Raw genomic sequence first — 17,382 nt, forward strand, 5'->3', positions numbered from 1 at the left:
CAATTTCCCACAATGTGTAATTTCAATCCAAAAGCATTGCTGAATTAAAAAAAAGATGTAGCATGCTGTGTTATACAGTCTGTGAAAAACTGCTCACAGAATGTATCCGGATAGTTGATACCTGCAGTAGTTAAAACATACATTAAAGCAAATGGAAAACAGATCATAGAAAGTAACATGCTAACCACAAAGCTTATCTTAGGTTGTTCTGAAAGTGAGTTTTACTATTTAAAATGATTCATGCAGTACAGGTGTTATAACTAGTTTTTAGCTTTTTCTTTTAAGTGAGCCTCACATAAGCCCCCACATTTAGCAAGGGTTTTATCATGTATAAAACATTAGAGTGTATTAGTTCAAATGCAATAGCCAGAAATATTGTACAGACTTGATGCACACTATGTGAGCAACTTTATTAGGCTGCATTTAAGGAGGAGAAGTCAGGTAGGTTTTATCATAAAATAAAATGTAGGTAATCTCATAGAATCTCCCATTGGAGGCCAGAATGGCTGATCCCGCCATCCCCACTGGCAGGGAGCAGCCCCTGTATAGTAGGGGATGGACAAAACCCATCTCTGAGTGCTGGAGATAACACAAGTGAGTGCAATCTGGGAGGTGAGGACGGGAGAGAGGTTCATACGAAGGACTGCTTACATTTTCCTCTCCCTCACCTTCCCCCTCCTTTCCCTTTCCAAATTTCCCCCCTTTACTCTTTTTTCTGTTTTTGCTCCCTAGACCTTTGTGATCTGTTTCCCCTGGGTTCTCTCTACTATTGTTTGACCTGGAAACCACCCCTAGGGATTCCATCGTATTATTGGCAATGGTATTCCTCCAGAGTTGCCACCTCACAAATTCTGATCACTTGACCCCCCCCCCCTCGCCAATAGGGGGTTGTGGGTACAACACATTGATTGAAAAGGAGGTGAATAGGAATATCAAAAGGGATAGCATTCTTCAGACTATAGCTATTCTTGGGAGGATGGTTTGAAGCTTACCAGAACCTGATTCTTTTGTAGTTCTTCATTTCATTTTTTTTCTGTTTGGCTAACTTCACTTCATAACACAGGGTGTGTCTCTAATCTTGATATTCCCTATTTTTTACTATTTTGCTGATGATATATACTCAGCATATGTTGCACTGTATGCACTTATGCCGTATATGTGAAGTGATTGTAGTAAAACCTGTTATGGAAAAGAAATTAGAGTGTAATATGTCTGAGACAAAAGGCAGAAATATAATACAAATTTTCTGCACAGAACAGAAATTGATTTACTAGGTCACAATTAAGGGGGCAGAAATGAGGTAGAAAATTAAAACTAAAGTGTAATATTTCATAATAACCAGAAATATTGTACAGACTCAATGTACAGTATCTAAGCAGCCTTACTGGCTGCAAGGCATGCTTTATCACTAAATAAAAATTGCACTGTAGTATTTAATAAACAATAACCAAATATATTATTATTAATAATAATAATAATACTATTATTATTATTATTATTATTATTATTATTATTATTATTATTATTATTATTATTAATAATAATAATAATAATAATAATAATAATAATAATAATAATAATAACAATAATAATAATTATTGTTGTTAGTATTATTATTATTATTATTATTATTATTAATATTAAAATAACTATATAATTAATATTATAACAACCAAATAATGCCTAAAAGTTAGCAGCTTTAGTAAACAGCAATTTAAAAGAGAAAAACCAGGCAAGTTTTATCAATATATAAAAATTTGAGTGCAGTATTTCAAAGACAATAGCCAAAAATATTGTACAGACTCACTGCACAGTATGTAAGCAGATTTACTAGGCCACATTTTAAGAGAGAGAGATGAGGCAGATTTTATCATGAAGCAAAAATTTAAGTGTAGTATTTCAGAGACAATAACCAGAAATTGTGCATAGCCTTGCTGCATGCTGTTTAAGCAGCTTTAATAGGCTGCAATTTAAAGAGGAAGTAAACCCTCCTCTGCAACTTTTACCTATATGATAAGACTTACCATGTGTGCGCGCGAGTGACGAAATTTTTTGAAAGACTTTATTTTTGGCATAACAGTAATTAAATGTAAACCAAAAACATCTTTATGCAAAAGATTTCTAGGAATACAGTATGTAAGAGTTTGCAACAGTATGCAAAGGGTTAATTCAGAAGTGTCACTGGGATTTTTGTTTACAACTGCAAAACATGTAAAAACTCTTTTATTTATTTATAAGTTTTCTATGTTTTTAATGAACCTGTTTATATGTTTGTTTTTAACTGTAATCCAATAAATGAAGCATTAACTATGCCAGAGCTGATACAGTGATTACAGGATAGGGACTAGTTCCTGATCATCAGTGAGGACCAGAGTAGAAGGTGACAGATTTGAGAACTCCCAGCTGCATTTGTTTTTGCCTAATGGCTCTTAAGGAGGAAAATGTTTACAAATGTATTCTCACCACAAAGCATAGGGCCTGGTAGTGGTAATATACAGATGGTGGATGGGAAGGGTTTATTAATCTAATGAAAGTGCCTACATTGGCCACTGAGGTTGCAGTAATAGACTGCTAAATAACAAGGGAACTGGAAGTATCACCAGGGGGCTGGGTATAGTGCCTAGAAACATATATATAAACATATACATAAACATGTTTATCAGGAATAATAGCAACACATATCTCATAAATTTGAGGATTGAAGCAGGTGTTGACAGTATCATTAGATAACATACTTATCAGCCCTGAAATATTTAATAGTATGTTACATAATGTCTTAAATAGGAAAGGGCGGGGTAATTCAAAATGAACCTATCCTTTACCCATGCTGGATAAAGAAACAGGGTCATTTTGATAGCAGCCCCATTAAATGCACATACTCACCTTTCCTTCACTCCTGGGATTTGATTGGCTGCCAGCAGAGAAAATAAATATCTGGTAGTCTCTTCCTCTTATGTGACATTACTGTTGTGATTGAAGTGATTGAATACACTGAAGCATATTAATGTCTCACATTAGTTAACAGGTTACAGTTCAAACATGTATATTTTTCTTCTTCAGTACAAAAGAATTGCATTTGTCAAATGCAATGGTGAAATGCATTTCACACATCAGGGATTTAGTGAGCTTGTTCCCTTTTGTCTTACTACTAAAAATTAGTCTGTTAATGTTCTGATCCTGGAATCATACATTTTTTATTGTCTAATTCAAGTGGAAAGTATAACTACTAGCATGTATTTGCAATTGACTGCAAGCTCTTACAGTATGTGACCTAACGATCACTAGTATGACCACACCATGTAACCAATAGTTACTTTGATATGAGTCCAGTTATTATCTGAGAGCCAAATAAAGAGTAAGAAAGCCAACATCTCTAGAAATCTTTTTAATATTTTCTGCCTTTACAGCAACTTTAATGTTATACATTATTTTCTTTACACAGGAGCTGGAGGGTGGTCTCCACATATTTCCAATAAATATCAGTGGCTCCAGATTGATCTGGGAGAAAGAACAGAAATTACTGCAATTGCAACGCAAGGCAAATATGGAAGCTCCGACTGGGTAACAAGCTATCTGCTAATGTACAGCGACACAGGGAGAAACTGGAAACAGTATCATCAAGAAGAAGGCATTTCGGTATGTTTCTTTAACAATAAAAAATTATAAATTATAAATTGTAACACTACATCCATATTTTAAAAGTCATAGCATTATAAACTTCAAATACAATTTTTTGAATTACTAGTTTTAATGCTTCTCTGAGAAATAGCAGCATAAACTAAACTAATACATAGAAGGATATGTAATGCACTTAAAATTTAAAGTACTTTTCTTGAACAGTGAAATAAAAAAAAATGAAAATGGATGTTTCTTTCACTTAGCTAAAGACCATAAAATATATAACTCAAAGGAAAGATTTACATCTATGCTTCATTCATTTAAACAAATACGTTACAGAGTGCAGTCATTTTAGGATACTTTAAAAATTGAAGGTAAGCTCTATGCCTAGACATACTGAATAGGATTTTCAGATCAAACATAAGCATCCATTTGACCTATGGAAGGCTTTACCCCCTTCATGACTAGGCCATTTTATGCGATATATCAAACGTGAAAAAGTTGCGCTGTCTGTTAAATAACAGATAAATTAATACCAAAAAAACATGCCTTAATCAAAAATAATTCAACAAAATAAATACAATGAATCAACCTTGTGATATAAATGTATCCAAATTATGTATGTAGCAATATGTTGTTAAATTTAAACAAATCTTCATAAAATGTATTCTGTTAGGTAAAAATAAGTGTCTGTCTCAATCTCCAAACAAATGAATAAAGGCGCACTGCTCACAATGTTTAAAGTTGACAAATTAGTGAATATTAACTATCCCTATTCCACCAGTGCTCAAAAGAAGTGTAAGCCTCTTCCTAGATGAACATAATCTCTAAATTATAAGAGATCATGAGAAACATAAACATGAGAGGATATTTTTTACAATTTGGCACTGCTTTATTTTAACCGACAATTGCGTGGTTATGCAACACTGTACCCAATGTATGTCCTTTTTCCCCCCACAAATAGAGCTTTCTTTTGGTGGTATTTGATCACCTCTGTGTTTTTTTTTTTTTTTTGCACTATAAACAAAAAAACTGATAAATTTAGAAAAAAAAAAAAACAATATTTTTTACTTTTTGCTATTAAACACATCCAATAAATAAACTTTGAAAAATCGAATTTCTTCATCAGTTTAGGTCAAAATGTATTTTGTTACATATTTTTGGTAAAAAAAAAATCCCAATAAGAGTATGTTGATTGGTTTGCGCAAAATTTATAGCATTCAAAAACTATGGGATATATTTATGCAATTTTTTATTTATTTATTTTCCTTTATAGTAATGACAGCATTCAGCAACTTATAGCAGGACAGTGATTTTGCAGCAGACAAATCGGACACCTAACTGACACTTTTTTGATAACCAGTGACACCAATACAGTGATCAGTGCTAAAAATATGCACTGTCACTGTACTAATGACACTGACAGGGAAAGGGTTAACATCTAGGGCAATTAGGGGTTACATGTGTGGCCAACATTTGTTAGTGTGTGTGTGTTGTGTGCTGTTTTTACTAAGCAATGTGCTGTTTTTTACTTCCTACTTTGCAGAGAAAAAAAAGCACATTGCTGCTGTCAGGAGAGAGCCCTGTATTTGCTTACCTACATAGGGCTCTCTTCGCTAATGTCCTGAGCCGATGGTCAGGTGCGGGTCACCAATCAGTGACTGGCACCCGATGATTGGTTCATGCTGCAGCCAATTGCAGCACACCCCCGGTAACTACCCCGGCCCATAGATCATGTATTAGGTACGTGATCCTATGCAGGAGAGCCACCTTGGAACCTGGATCTGTCATCCTAGGGGGTGGGACACTTTATAAGGTAAGTGTTCCATAGCGTGCAAGTATTCTGCACATACTTGCTTATTATGTTAAGAGCCCAACCCCTATGCAGTGGGTTTTAGTTCCACTTTAATACATTGTACAGGTTTACACTTAGAATAGACATATCAGCTTAGCTTTGCAATGTACATTATAATCACAGTATATAACAGAAATAAAAATACTTTTAATGTTGGGAACAAAGGAAAGAAAATAAAGACAATTAACTAGGGGAAGTGTGTTCTGTAAATTTTACTATAAGATAACTAATAATAACAAAAAAAACCACAGTTTCGTGACCTCTATGTTTTTGCATGCCATAATAAAATTTTACATCTGCAATGGTATGTGCAAGTAAAATATAGAGCTGCTGTATTTGATCCCAGCACAGAAATGCTCCATAGGCAGAGTGGGAACTGGAGTATGAGAATCTCCCAGCATTCCAAACACCAATTATTGCAATTAATATCTATGAAATTCCTTGCTTATCTACATGAAAGAAAACTTAATCAGCAATAAGCCTGATCCATATCAGATCCTGAACTTGGTGGATCAGTACAATAATCTAGCTGCTATTGGTGAAAGCCATATAAAACTTTCTCTTTTTTACTGATTAAAAAAAAACAAACAAACATTTTCTTACTGTATATTAGGTGTCTCATTACTACTGTGTAAAATATAAATTCTAATATCATATTTGAGATTGTTATTGTTTTAATGCTTGTGAAACAACTGTGAAACGTTAATAACAATGCCAATGGTACAGCTGTGCTTCAAAGGTTTGCATACCCTGGGGTTTTACTAGAGGTTTTATGTGTGGAGGGAGAAAAGTATTGTGAGTTTGTAAGCATACAGATGTTACAGGGACATAAACATGCATGAATGTAAAGAAAAGCTAGTTTAACCGGTTGCCGACTGCGCACAGTATATTTACTGCGGCAGTCAGCCCCGGCCAGGCAGAGTGACGTAGATCTACGTCGCTCGCCTGTCACTGCTACTAGAGCCGATGTCCGCCGGTCACACTACGATCGCCGGTACAGCGGGAGAAAGAAAGAGCGGCTTATGTAAACAAGCCGCCTGTCATTCTCCCCTGTGTAAAAATGAAGATCAGACGGTTCTACTATGTAGAACTGTTGATCTTTGTTTTTACACTAGGAGACCTGTCCCACTACAGTTAGAATCATGCCCCTAGGACACACTTAACCCCTCCCTGTCCAATACAGTTAACCCCTTCCCTGCCAGTGTCATTTTTGCAGTAACAGTGCATATATATAGCACTGATTACTGCAGTAATGTCACTGGTACCCCCACAAGTGTCAAAAATGTCAGTCAAGGGTCCGATCTGTCCACCGCAATGTCACAGTACCGCAAAAAAAATTGCAGATCGCCGCCATTACTCGTTTAAAAAAAAACACCAAAAATGACAAAAATCTTTCCCTTTGTTAGTAAACGCGATAATTTTTGCGCAAACCAATCAAAATACGCTTTTTGCGATTTTTTTTTACCAAACATATGTAGCGTAAAACAATTTGGCCGAAAATGTTAAAAAAATTTGATTTTTACATTTTTTTGGGGGGGAATTTCATATAAAAAAAGTGAAAAATATTGTTATTTTTGCAAAAATTACGCTGTTTTTTTGTTTATAGCGCATGATCAAAAAATCACACAGGTGATCAAATACCACCAAAAGAAAGCTCTGTTTGTGGGAAAAAAAGGACGTGAAATTTGTTTAGGTACAGCGTCGCACGACCGCGCAATTGTCCGTTAAAGTCACGCAGTAAAAAATCGCAAAAAAAACCCTGGTCAGGAAGGGGGTAAAATCTTCCGGGGCTTAAGTGGTTAAAGGATGATAAAAGCAATAATGTCATTTTTGGGCCACACTTTCATGTTAGAAAATTACTAATTGTGATAAAGACATCTAATGATGACCAAAAATCTAAAAAGTTTTAATTAGTTGTGGTTCAGCAAAGCTTTCTAAGGCTTTGTTCACACAGGCATATATGTCATGAATGGACCATTTTTTCAGCATATCCACTTCCCAGGTACTGCATGCAGGCATGGGAGTAACCATTCACAAGATAAGGCGATACCCAGGCGGTGGGGAAGGTAAAAAAGATACTTTATTCAAAAATTGAAGATTAATAACACATAGTTAAATGTTCAATACAATCTTCAATTTTTGAATAAAGTATCTTTTTTTACCCTACACACCACCTGGGTATCGCCTTATCTTGTGAATGGTTACTCCCATTCCATTTGGTTTTTGATGGTTCTACCCCTATAGGTTCCCAACACCCCCTCTGGGGTGAGTCAGTGAATGATTACCTCCACCAACCAGTTTTGTGACTGGGACCCTTTAACAAATGCATGCAGGCAGCTCATTAAAGTATAGTAGGAGTGGTGATGCAGTGGTGGTAATGCAGTGGCTGCATCTTGTGGTGATGCAGTGGCTGCATGGACACAACCACTCCTCTTAATGTGACATGTGATAATGCAATGTAGTTTAACAAGAACCTTTATTAATATTCTTCTAAGCACTTGCATACAATACATTATCTTGGAGTGGTTGAAATGTTGCTCTCACAAAACTATGATGAGAGCTACATTGATTCAGAGAGGAAATCAGGTTGTAATCTAGAATACTCATGATACAGACATATAGAATGTTCTGGAAAATATCATTCACAAGGATGGCAGGAAGGAAGGGCATTGCAAATCCAAAATGGCATTTCCAAGTACCTGTACCAAATATTGAATACTATCTTCAAAATATATTGTGGCTAATGTTGTAAACCGCATATAGAAACCCCATCTCCAGTTTCTTACTAATGTACTCTGTACAGCCTGGATTTTGTTTGGAGAGAGAGAACGTAAAGTTGGCCATGAGGAATTAAGAAGGCTTGCAGTAGTTCCATTGCACTGTTTACATTTTATGAAATATGATGTAGTGGGGTTTCCACCTATCTCCTAATAAACACGGTAGGGAACTCCTAATGAAGGGACATTACAACAGAGGATAGTTTGCGACAACACCAGTAATAAGAAGGGTTCACCAGGCCAAATCGTATTGTAGCAAGGTTTCCAGGCCTATGGCCTGATGTGGGTCTGCCAGTAGTACCGGAATCCTCTCAAGTCCATGTGGGCTGAGTCTCCAGTTGTGACAACTGAAGCAGCGACAACTCCGGCATCTTTGTTTTTGGTTTTTATTATAAATTAAGGGGATGGGAGAAGGGAATGAGTGGGATACTCCTTACGGATTGAACTAATTACAATTTGGACTTCGATCCTGAAAATGCCCGTTGGCGCTTCCTTGACGCCAACCGGCACCAGCCAACGCTCACTGACTCTGAGAACACTCTGTATAACAGAAGAAATTTTGAATCCCTGACCTATAGTCCAGTAGATCCAAAACTGAGAACTGTAGAACTCCTGACACTGTGTAAGTCTCTGAATACTTTCCCCCACTTGGCACAGCTTGAGGTAGTATTTTGTAGAACTCCAAATAACTATCACTGTAACTGGCACACGCAATACAATTCAGGGCCCAGACTGCAGGTGCCCCCTTTACTCCTTGAACTCTTCAGGGTCCACTGACTATGTACCCCCTTTACAACTTCAGGGTCCTCAACCTAGGTACCCCCTTTTCAGCTAGTTGACACTGGATCCCAGAACCTCTTCTGGAGTGGTTCCCTCTGACTCTAGGCAGACCCCCAGGGGCAAGCTGCAGTACTCACGACCTGTGTAGGCTTCCCTGGGACTGGACCCCTCTCTCTCTCCGCAGGCTCTCGGCACACCGGATCCCCTCAGCTCAACTCAGCACTCTCTGGATTCTCAGGCGACACCCTGAGATATCCACCTTCCTCAGACAGGAGGAGAGACAGCCGCACTCTCCTTCCTGGGACTCTGGTCCTGCCAAAGACACTGAGCCACGCACTTCCCCGCAAACTTATACCCACTCCCAGAATCCCTTGCAGCATAATCTGCCTTCTGGGGTAGTTACAAGCTGGGATGTGTTCCCTGATTGTGCTTCCCACACTGCCCTATGAGAAGCCTCTCACAGGAGCCAGTGGGGATACTTCTCCCTTCAGCAGGCACATCTGGAAGCCCTGACACCCTAACTAGATAAATCACAGCCCTGCTGTTAGGCAGACAAGGCCCACTATAGTTTTACCTAGCACCTACCTGTAGGGTGCTACGGTATCATATCCATTTAATGACAGGCTTGTGAAAGCGAAGGCCAAGGCCTAGGTAGTCCTGGGAAGATGGGTAGACCTGGGGTCACCAAAGAAGTGTTAAATTCTTTGTAGTAATTGACTATAACACATAGGGTAATAGGTTTTTATTAATCAGCATCTGCCTGACACATTAAATGGTGATAGGATTAGGCTAAGCTACCTTTAATGGATGTAAATGTTGGGTTGTATTCTTGTCCATCATTAGAGCTGAGTAAGCTGACTGGATAAGCATTGAAATGTCTTTAACATTACAGAGTCAAGTTGAATGTGACAAACATATCTGATCCATTGATTAAGGGTTACAGTAGTAGTTTAATCTGCAGGATTTCTTGTTACGTTGTTCAATACATTGTTAATAAGAGCCAAAGAACAATAATTAAGCTATCAGAATACAGCATCTGGATTCAATGTTTCAACCCAGCTATGCTGTACTGCAAAAAGCAACCCTACAGCTTTTTCAGGATTGAGAGGCAGTAGAGGTATCTCACCCAAGTTCATCGGTGGCCTTACAAAAAATTGCCAGGAAGATGGAGAGATCACAGAGACAGGGGTCCTCCTTCCATAATCGTACATTTTCTGTCTGTAACTTAAGCTGAATTTGGCAAAAAAAAAACCTTGACATGTAAGCAGGAGCTGCCCGTGCTTAATTGTTTAAGCCTAAATTTAGCTGCAGCACAAGGGACATTACTTTCAATTTACATTTAATGAGAAGTGTCCCTTGTGCTGCTGATGCCAGCTCTCCCAGTTGAAGTCTTCTGCCCTCTGACCTCCCCTTCTCTTTCACATACACTCTCACAGCAGTATTCCTTCAGTGATGCAGGGGTAATACAGCCACTGGGCCTCTCATAGGCACTCGTCAAGAGTGCCAACTATACCCACCCTTTCTGCCCTCCTCAACCCCATTCATTGAAGCTTCTTTGAATGAAGGGTGTGTGTGTGTGTGGGGGGGGGGGGGGGCAGAGATAGAAGATTTCAACTTGTGATGTTTTTTTTTTTTTTTTTTTGTTTTAACAAAACTTAGGCTTTAACTCTTTAACTAATAAATTGCTTTCCTATAATTCCAGTCTACATGTTCAGTTTTTTTTCCTTATTTTTCCAAAAGTAAAGTTTTTTCAGAGGATAGAACAGTGATCTTAAAATACAATGAACAAAGACTACAGTATGAGTTATTGCCCAAAATCATACAATCATTATATGTGCTTCTAAATTCTACAAGTTAGTTAAATTAAAAAAAAGCTTTTAATAAATCGACATAATTCTTTAGGAATGACCTTGTAAGATGTTTTCTCTTTTCTCTGAAGCCTATTCATGTTTTGCAAAAAAAAAAAGCAACTATTGTACTTTACTGTTCAAAGGGGTAAAATGTATAGCTCTGTGTACAAGTGCATTAGGCCTTTGTTATGCCTTTGTCAAGATGGACTACTTTTATATGATAAGCAGAACTATTTCACATTATTTTTATTGAAATGCAAAAGCACTTGGTGAGTTTAACATAGAAGCCAACTATGTCTTTTGCTTTAAAATTATCTTACATTATGCATTCAAATAACAGTGCTCAATTCAGAATTGGTTAAATGAATAAGAACAATGGGCATAAAACAATGGGATATTCAAACAAAAAAGAGCAAATCACAAGGACGTATGGATTACTGCTAAAATTAAGTATTGTGCACAGCACAGCTGATAAGCCTTGTCAGTGCTGGCTACCTTCCACGGTAATAGCAAAGGAAAAGCACACATTCACAATGCTAGTTTATTTTTTTTTTTATTTTTAACATTCATGCATTATGTATTCCCTTTACTGTAGATTATCATATATTTCCTAAGAAGTTACATTCATACAGTATTCTGAATTCGGTTTAGATGTACCATAATGGCTCTAACCCCTCGTTCACATTAAATGCGGTTTTGAAATCATGCAACTTCATCTAAAATCTTATGATTTCAAAGTCGCATGTCAGTGCAACTTCAAGTGCAACTGTGCGGCTTCATGCATTATGAAAACAAATCATATAAAACAGTGCAGAGCTAAAGCATAATTGCCAGGTCAATTAGTGATTAAAAAAAACCTCAACCATATGATCCCATTGATAATCACAAACATAAAATGAAAGAATGAACATCAATAGCACTGTCAAAGCGCTAGGTACTGAATCATACAAATAAACAATATATGAACTGTAAATAAATGTCCATAGAAACAGATGAAAAGAAAAAGTCCTCCACCGTATTCCATGCAACAGACACAGCAAGTGAAGAGAAGATAGTGGTAATTGAACCAAATAGGGAATCAAAGAAGATCCTACTCCACACCCAATGTGAGTTGTACAAACTGCTTACCAGATGTAAATGAACATTGAACTACAAGTGGTAAAACAGGGCATGAGGAAATAAGGTCTTCCTGAAACCATATATGAGTCTCTCCGCTCACACTGCTCCAACGGAAACTCAGGCCTATCCCCAGATGACGTTCTTTGTGACGAAATGCATAGGGTGGGGCCTCCATTGGTGAAATCATCACATGATTCATCCCTGATTGGTCGATGTACGAGTGAGCCCAGAGGGAAGCCCGTAGGGATGTCGCAATAACTTTTGTCCATTTGTAGTCTATATTATGCCGATTTTATCTGGATTCTCGTGAGTGAAGTAATTTGTTTTACCAATAAATTGTTTTTTATATACTGTACTACGGAAGCGTTTTTCTGTTTTTATCTCAGAGTTCCATTGGAGCAGTGTGAGCGGAGAGAGCCATATATGGTTTGAGGGAGACCTTATTTCCTTGTGCTCTGTTTGACCACTTGTATTTCAGTGTTCATTTACATCTGGTAAACGGTTTGTACAACTCACATTGGGTGTAGAGCAGGATCTTCTTTGATTCCCTATTTGGTTCAATCACCACTATCTTCCCTTCACTTGCTGTGTCTGTTACATGGAACATGGTGTAGGACTTTTTCTTTTCATCTGTTTCTATGGACATTTATTCACAGTTCATATATTTTTTAATTGTATGATTCTGTACCTAGCGCTTTGACAGTGCGATTTATGTTCATTCTTTTATTTTATGTTTGTGAATATCATTGGTATCATATGGTTGAGGTTTTTTTAATCACTAATTGACCTGGCAATTATCCTTTAGTTTTATATGATTCAATTGGGGTTTGTATTTTGACTTTGAGTGCTGGCAGCTTTTCCAACTTGTTTTAGAAGCACTTTTGTAGATGAAAGATAGAAGTTGAAATAATTTACAGATGAAGAAAGGGTAGATATTTGGGTTATAGAAAATGGCCACTAGCTGGGAGCGCTGACCGCAGTGTTCTGGTGGGGGCGTCCCCTTGTCAGAACACAAAAGCTCAGCGGGGGAGACTGATAAACTAATCTCAGATTGAGCTGTCAGTTTTTTTCATTAAACACCGTGGGTTTCTGTCAGACGTGCATGCTGGAAAACTAGCAGCCGACCAGTTCCTGATCACACGGGCTGAATGTCAGTAGATTAAAAACCGGCTGGTATGCTTACTCTAACAAAACTTGTATACTTACTCCCTTATCATTGGGTATATTTGCCGTGCAAGTGTACTTTGGTCTGTTCTCTTTTTCTGTTTCACATTTATTGTACTTAATAAAGAGATATTAAAAATAAAAATCAGCCGACATTCGGCCCATGTGTATGTCAGCCGATCTGACAGAAGACAGAAGCCGGACGTCTGGCCGACTTCTGTCAGGCGTGCATGCTGAAAAACCAGCAGCTGACTAGTTCCTGATTACACAGACTGAATGTCGATAGATTAACCAGTTGCTGACCGTCCACCGCATATATACTGCTGGCTCGGCTTGCGCAAATCGCCGTACCTGTACTAGGCAGTGGGGATGCCGAACCACAGGACCGGCGGCACTGATTGCCGAAAAGGGCACCCGCGATCGCTCCCCACTGAGAGAGAAGAACGGTCAGCTGTTGTAAACACAGCAGACCAATGTTCTCTCTGAAATGATCACAGAGCTCCTGTAATCCTTCTATAAAGGAACACAGGTCTCTACGATCATTTCACAAGCCCCCCCCCACACAGTTATTAAACACTCCCCTAGGCTCACATTTAACCCTTTGATCACCCCTACGTTAACCCCCTCCCCTGCCAGTGTCATTATTACAGTAACAGTGCATATTTTTAGCACTGATTACTGTAGTAATGTCACTGGTCCCCCCAAAAGTGTAAAAAATGTCAGTTAGCGGTCTAATCTGTCTGCTGCAGTGTCGCAGTCCCTCTAAAATTCGCAGATCACGTCCATTACTAGAAAAAAAATAAACAAAAAAAATGACATAAATCTTTCCCCAAGTTTGTAGACACGATAACTTTTTTTACCAAAAATACAGTGCATTGCAAAAGTATTCGGCCCCCTTGAACTTTGCGATCTTTTGCCACATTTCAGGCTTTACACATAAAGATATAAAACTGTAATTTTTTGTGAAGAATCAACAACAAGTGGGACACAATCATGAAGTGGAACGACATTTATTGGATATTTCAAACTTTGTTAACAAATAAAAAACTGAAAAATTGGGCGTGCAAAATTATTCAGCCCCCTTAAGTTAATACTTTGTAGCGCCACCTTTTGCTGCGATTACAGCTGTAAGTTGCTTGGGGTATGTCTCTATCAGTTTCACACTTAAAGAGACTGAAATTTTTGCCCATTCCTCCTTGCAAAACAGCTCGAGCTCAGTGAGGTTGGATGGAGAACGTTTGTGAACAGCAGTTTTCAGTTCTTTCCACAGATTCTCGATTGGATTCAGGTCTGGACTTTGACTTGGCCATTCTAACACCTGGATATGTTTATTTGTGAACCATTCCATTGTAGATTTTGCTTTATGTTTTGGATCATTGTCTTGTTGGAAGACAAATCTCCGTCCCAGTCTCAGGTCTTTTGCAGACTCCATCAGGTTTTCTTCCAGAATGGTCCTGTATTTGGCTCCATCCACCTTCCCATCAATTTTAACCATCTTCCCTGTCCCTGCTGAAGAAAAGCAGGCCCAAACCATGATGCTGCCACCACCATGTTTGACAGTGGGGATGGTGTGTTCAGGGTGATGAGCTGTGTTGCTTTTACGCCAAACATAACGTTTTGCATTGTTGCCAAAAAGTTAGATTTTGGTTTCATCTGACCAGAGCACCTTCTTCCACATGTTTGGTGTGTCTCCCAGGTAGCTTGTGGCAAACTTTAAACTACACTTTTATGGATATCTTTAAGGAATGGCTTTCTTCTTGCCACTCTTCCATAAAAGCCAGATTTGTGCAGTTCATCCAGAGTGATCATGGGCCTCTTGGCTGCATCTCTGATCAGTCTCCTTGTATGAGCTGAAAGTTTAGAGGGACGGCCAGGTCTTCGTAGATTTGCAGTGGTCTGATACTCCTTCCATTTCAATATTATCACTTGCACTGTGCTCCTTGGGATGTTTAAAGCTTGGGAAATCTTTTTGTATCCAAATCCGGCTTTAAACTTCTCCACAATAGTAGCTCGGACCTGCCTGGTGTGTTCCTTGTTCTTCATGATGCTCCCTGTGCTTTAAACGGACCTCTGAGACTATCACAGTGCAGGTGCATTTATACGGAGACTTGATTACACACAGGTGGATTCTATTTATCATCATTAATCATTTAGGTCAACACTGGATCATTCAGAGATCCTCACTGAACTTCTGGAGAGAGTTTGCTGCACTGAAAGTAAAGGGGCTGAATAATTTTGCACACCCAATTTTTCAGTTTTTTGTTTGTTAACAAAGTTTGAAATATCCAATAAATTTTGTTCCACTTCATGATTGTGTCCCACTTGTTGTTGATTCTTCACAAAAATTACAGTTTTATATCTTTATGTGGCAAAGGTCGCAAAGTTCAAAGGGGCCAAATACTTTCGCAAGGCACTGTATGTACCAGAATACAAATTGGCCTGAAATCTTTTTTGGGAATGTTATATAAAAAAAGTGAAAAATATTGTTTTTTGGGCTTTTTTCAGAATTGTCGCTCTTTTTTTGCTTATAAAAAAAAATCGTCAATTTTATTTAGGTACAGAGTCGCACGACAGCAAAATTGTCAGCTAAAGAAACACAGTACCGAATCGCAAAAAATGGCCTGGTCATTAAGGGGGCAAATCCTTCCAGGCCAGAAAAACCATCTGACATTCAGCCCATGTGTATGCTCAGTGGGGGAGATTACTGTACTAAGGTTGGATCAAGCTGTCAAGTTTTTTTTCTGTTCTCCTGCTGGGTTAAAACGAAAAATATTTGTTAGTGTGTACCAGCCTTTAGACTTACTGGCCCTTTAAACGTATATTTTAATCTGGACACTGACAAACATAATACTAAATTGATCTGTTTTAAGTCCAAGACATTTTTTTAATCCTGAAAACTGGAATCGGCTCTTGAACAGCATTGCAATTATTACACATCCATGCCCAATAGTTTGCATGTTTTATATTATTAAATATTTTCAATCAAAGAAGCCAAACAATAATGGCAAACTGACAAGCTAAGATGTCTGGATGATCGTTCAAATTAACATGATTATCAAATCCAATCTTCCAAAACAAAGATAAACAATGCCGCCTACATAGCATTTATTAGCAAATTATCATGGAATACAATCAATGGAGAAACCACAAACAAAAACCCTCTAGAAATAATTTTCTGCATGAAAACATTAACATCAAAGATTTAGTCACTACAAAGGCTATTCAACTTCCACATTTTAGTTTTGTGCAAGAAATTATTATTATTCCTTCCAGAAGTGTTATTTTGTTCTTTTAATGCAAGATGTATCAATATCATCCTACTAGATGAGAAATAATCTAAAAGACCATAAAAGCGTTTCCTAATAAACAATGACAGACACTATTCTTCTATCCTATCCCACTCGAATTTCTCCCTGTGATGAGCTGTATCTGATGATAATTGGAAATGGCTATATCCTTGTGAAGCTGTCAATGAGGATCACACTTTTATCAAAACAAATTTCCAGAGGGGGCATCATCTTACTGCTACATTGCCAACTTCATTTAGCCATCCAAATTATTTTCAGGCACAGAAAAATGTGGTGAAGACCTATTCCTAAGTGGCCTCACTTACATAAAAGCTTTCATTTTTACAGTGAAGAGATAAAAATTAGAGTATACTGGCATGTATAAATATTGTAAACCACTGGTTAAGTTTTCACAATTACGGACCAATGTTTGCAAAGCAAGCTGCTATAACTGAGCAATACAGATGTTAAAGAGCATTTGTATATCAATGTAGCACTGCCCCCTAGAGGACTGCTGAAGAATGACACTTTTGGATTCCCCTGGTTTACCTGTAGCAACTGCTTTCAGAAATCTTAATACTTTAACTTCTTGGCTCAGTCAATGATCAGTCTAGGGGTTGTTTTTGTTGTTTTATTTATATTAGGATAGGAGAAGGGAGGAGTGGGATACTCCAACTGGTAACTATTCACACTTCAGAGGACTTCTAACTTGAGAATGCGGCAAGGCCACTACTTCATCCTGCCACTAGAATGAAGATGAGGTAAGTATTTCTATTTGTGTTTCTCTTCAGGGTACTCCCCCAGCACCCCCTTTCTCTGTACTAGATGACACCGGCCCACTGACTCTACACTCCGGAGTGGTCCCCTTCCTGGGCAGACCCCTGGGCTCACGATACTGTTTTTCCAGAGTCTTGCAGTGCCCCAACTCCTCC

General features: G+C 38.1%; 1 protein-coding gene across 1 annotated transcript in view; it reads left to right on the forward strand.

Moving 5' to 3' along the window:
* CNTNAP4 (contactin associated protein family member 4) overlaps positions 1 to 17,382 on the forward strand; it is a 557,814-nt gene that overhangs the window by 276,097 nt on the left and 264,335 nt on the right. Inside the window, exon 3 of the mRNA XM_082267662.1 lies at positions 3,443 to 3,636. Within this exon, the coding sequence (XP_082123788.1) occupies positions 3,443 to 3,636 (194 nt within the window). The remainder of the gene's footprint in view (positions 1 to 3,442; positions 3,637 to 17,382) is intronic.

This window comes from Pelophylax lessonae (assembly GCF_965119305.1).
Source record: "Pelophylax lessonae genome assembly, chromosome: 1".
NCBI classification, from domain to species: Eukaryota; Metazoa; Chordata; class Amphibia; order Anura; family Ranidae; genus Pelophylax; species Pelophylax lessonae.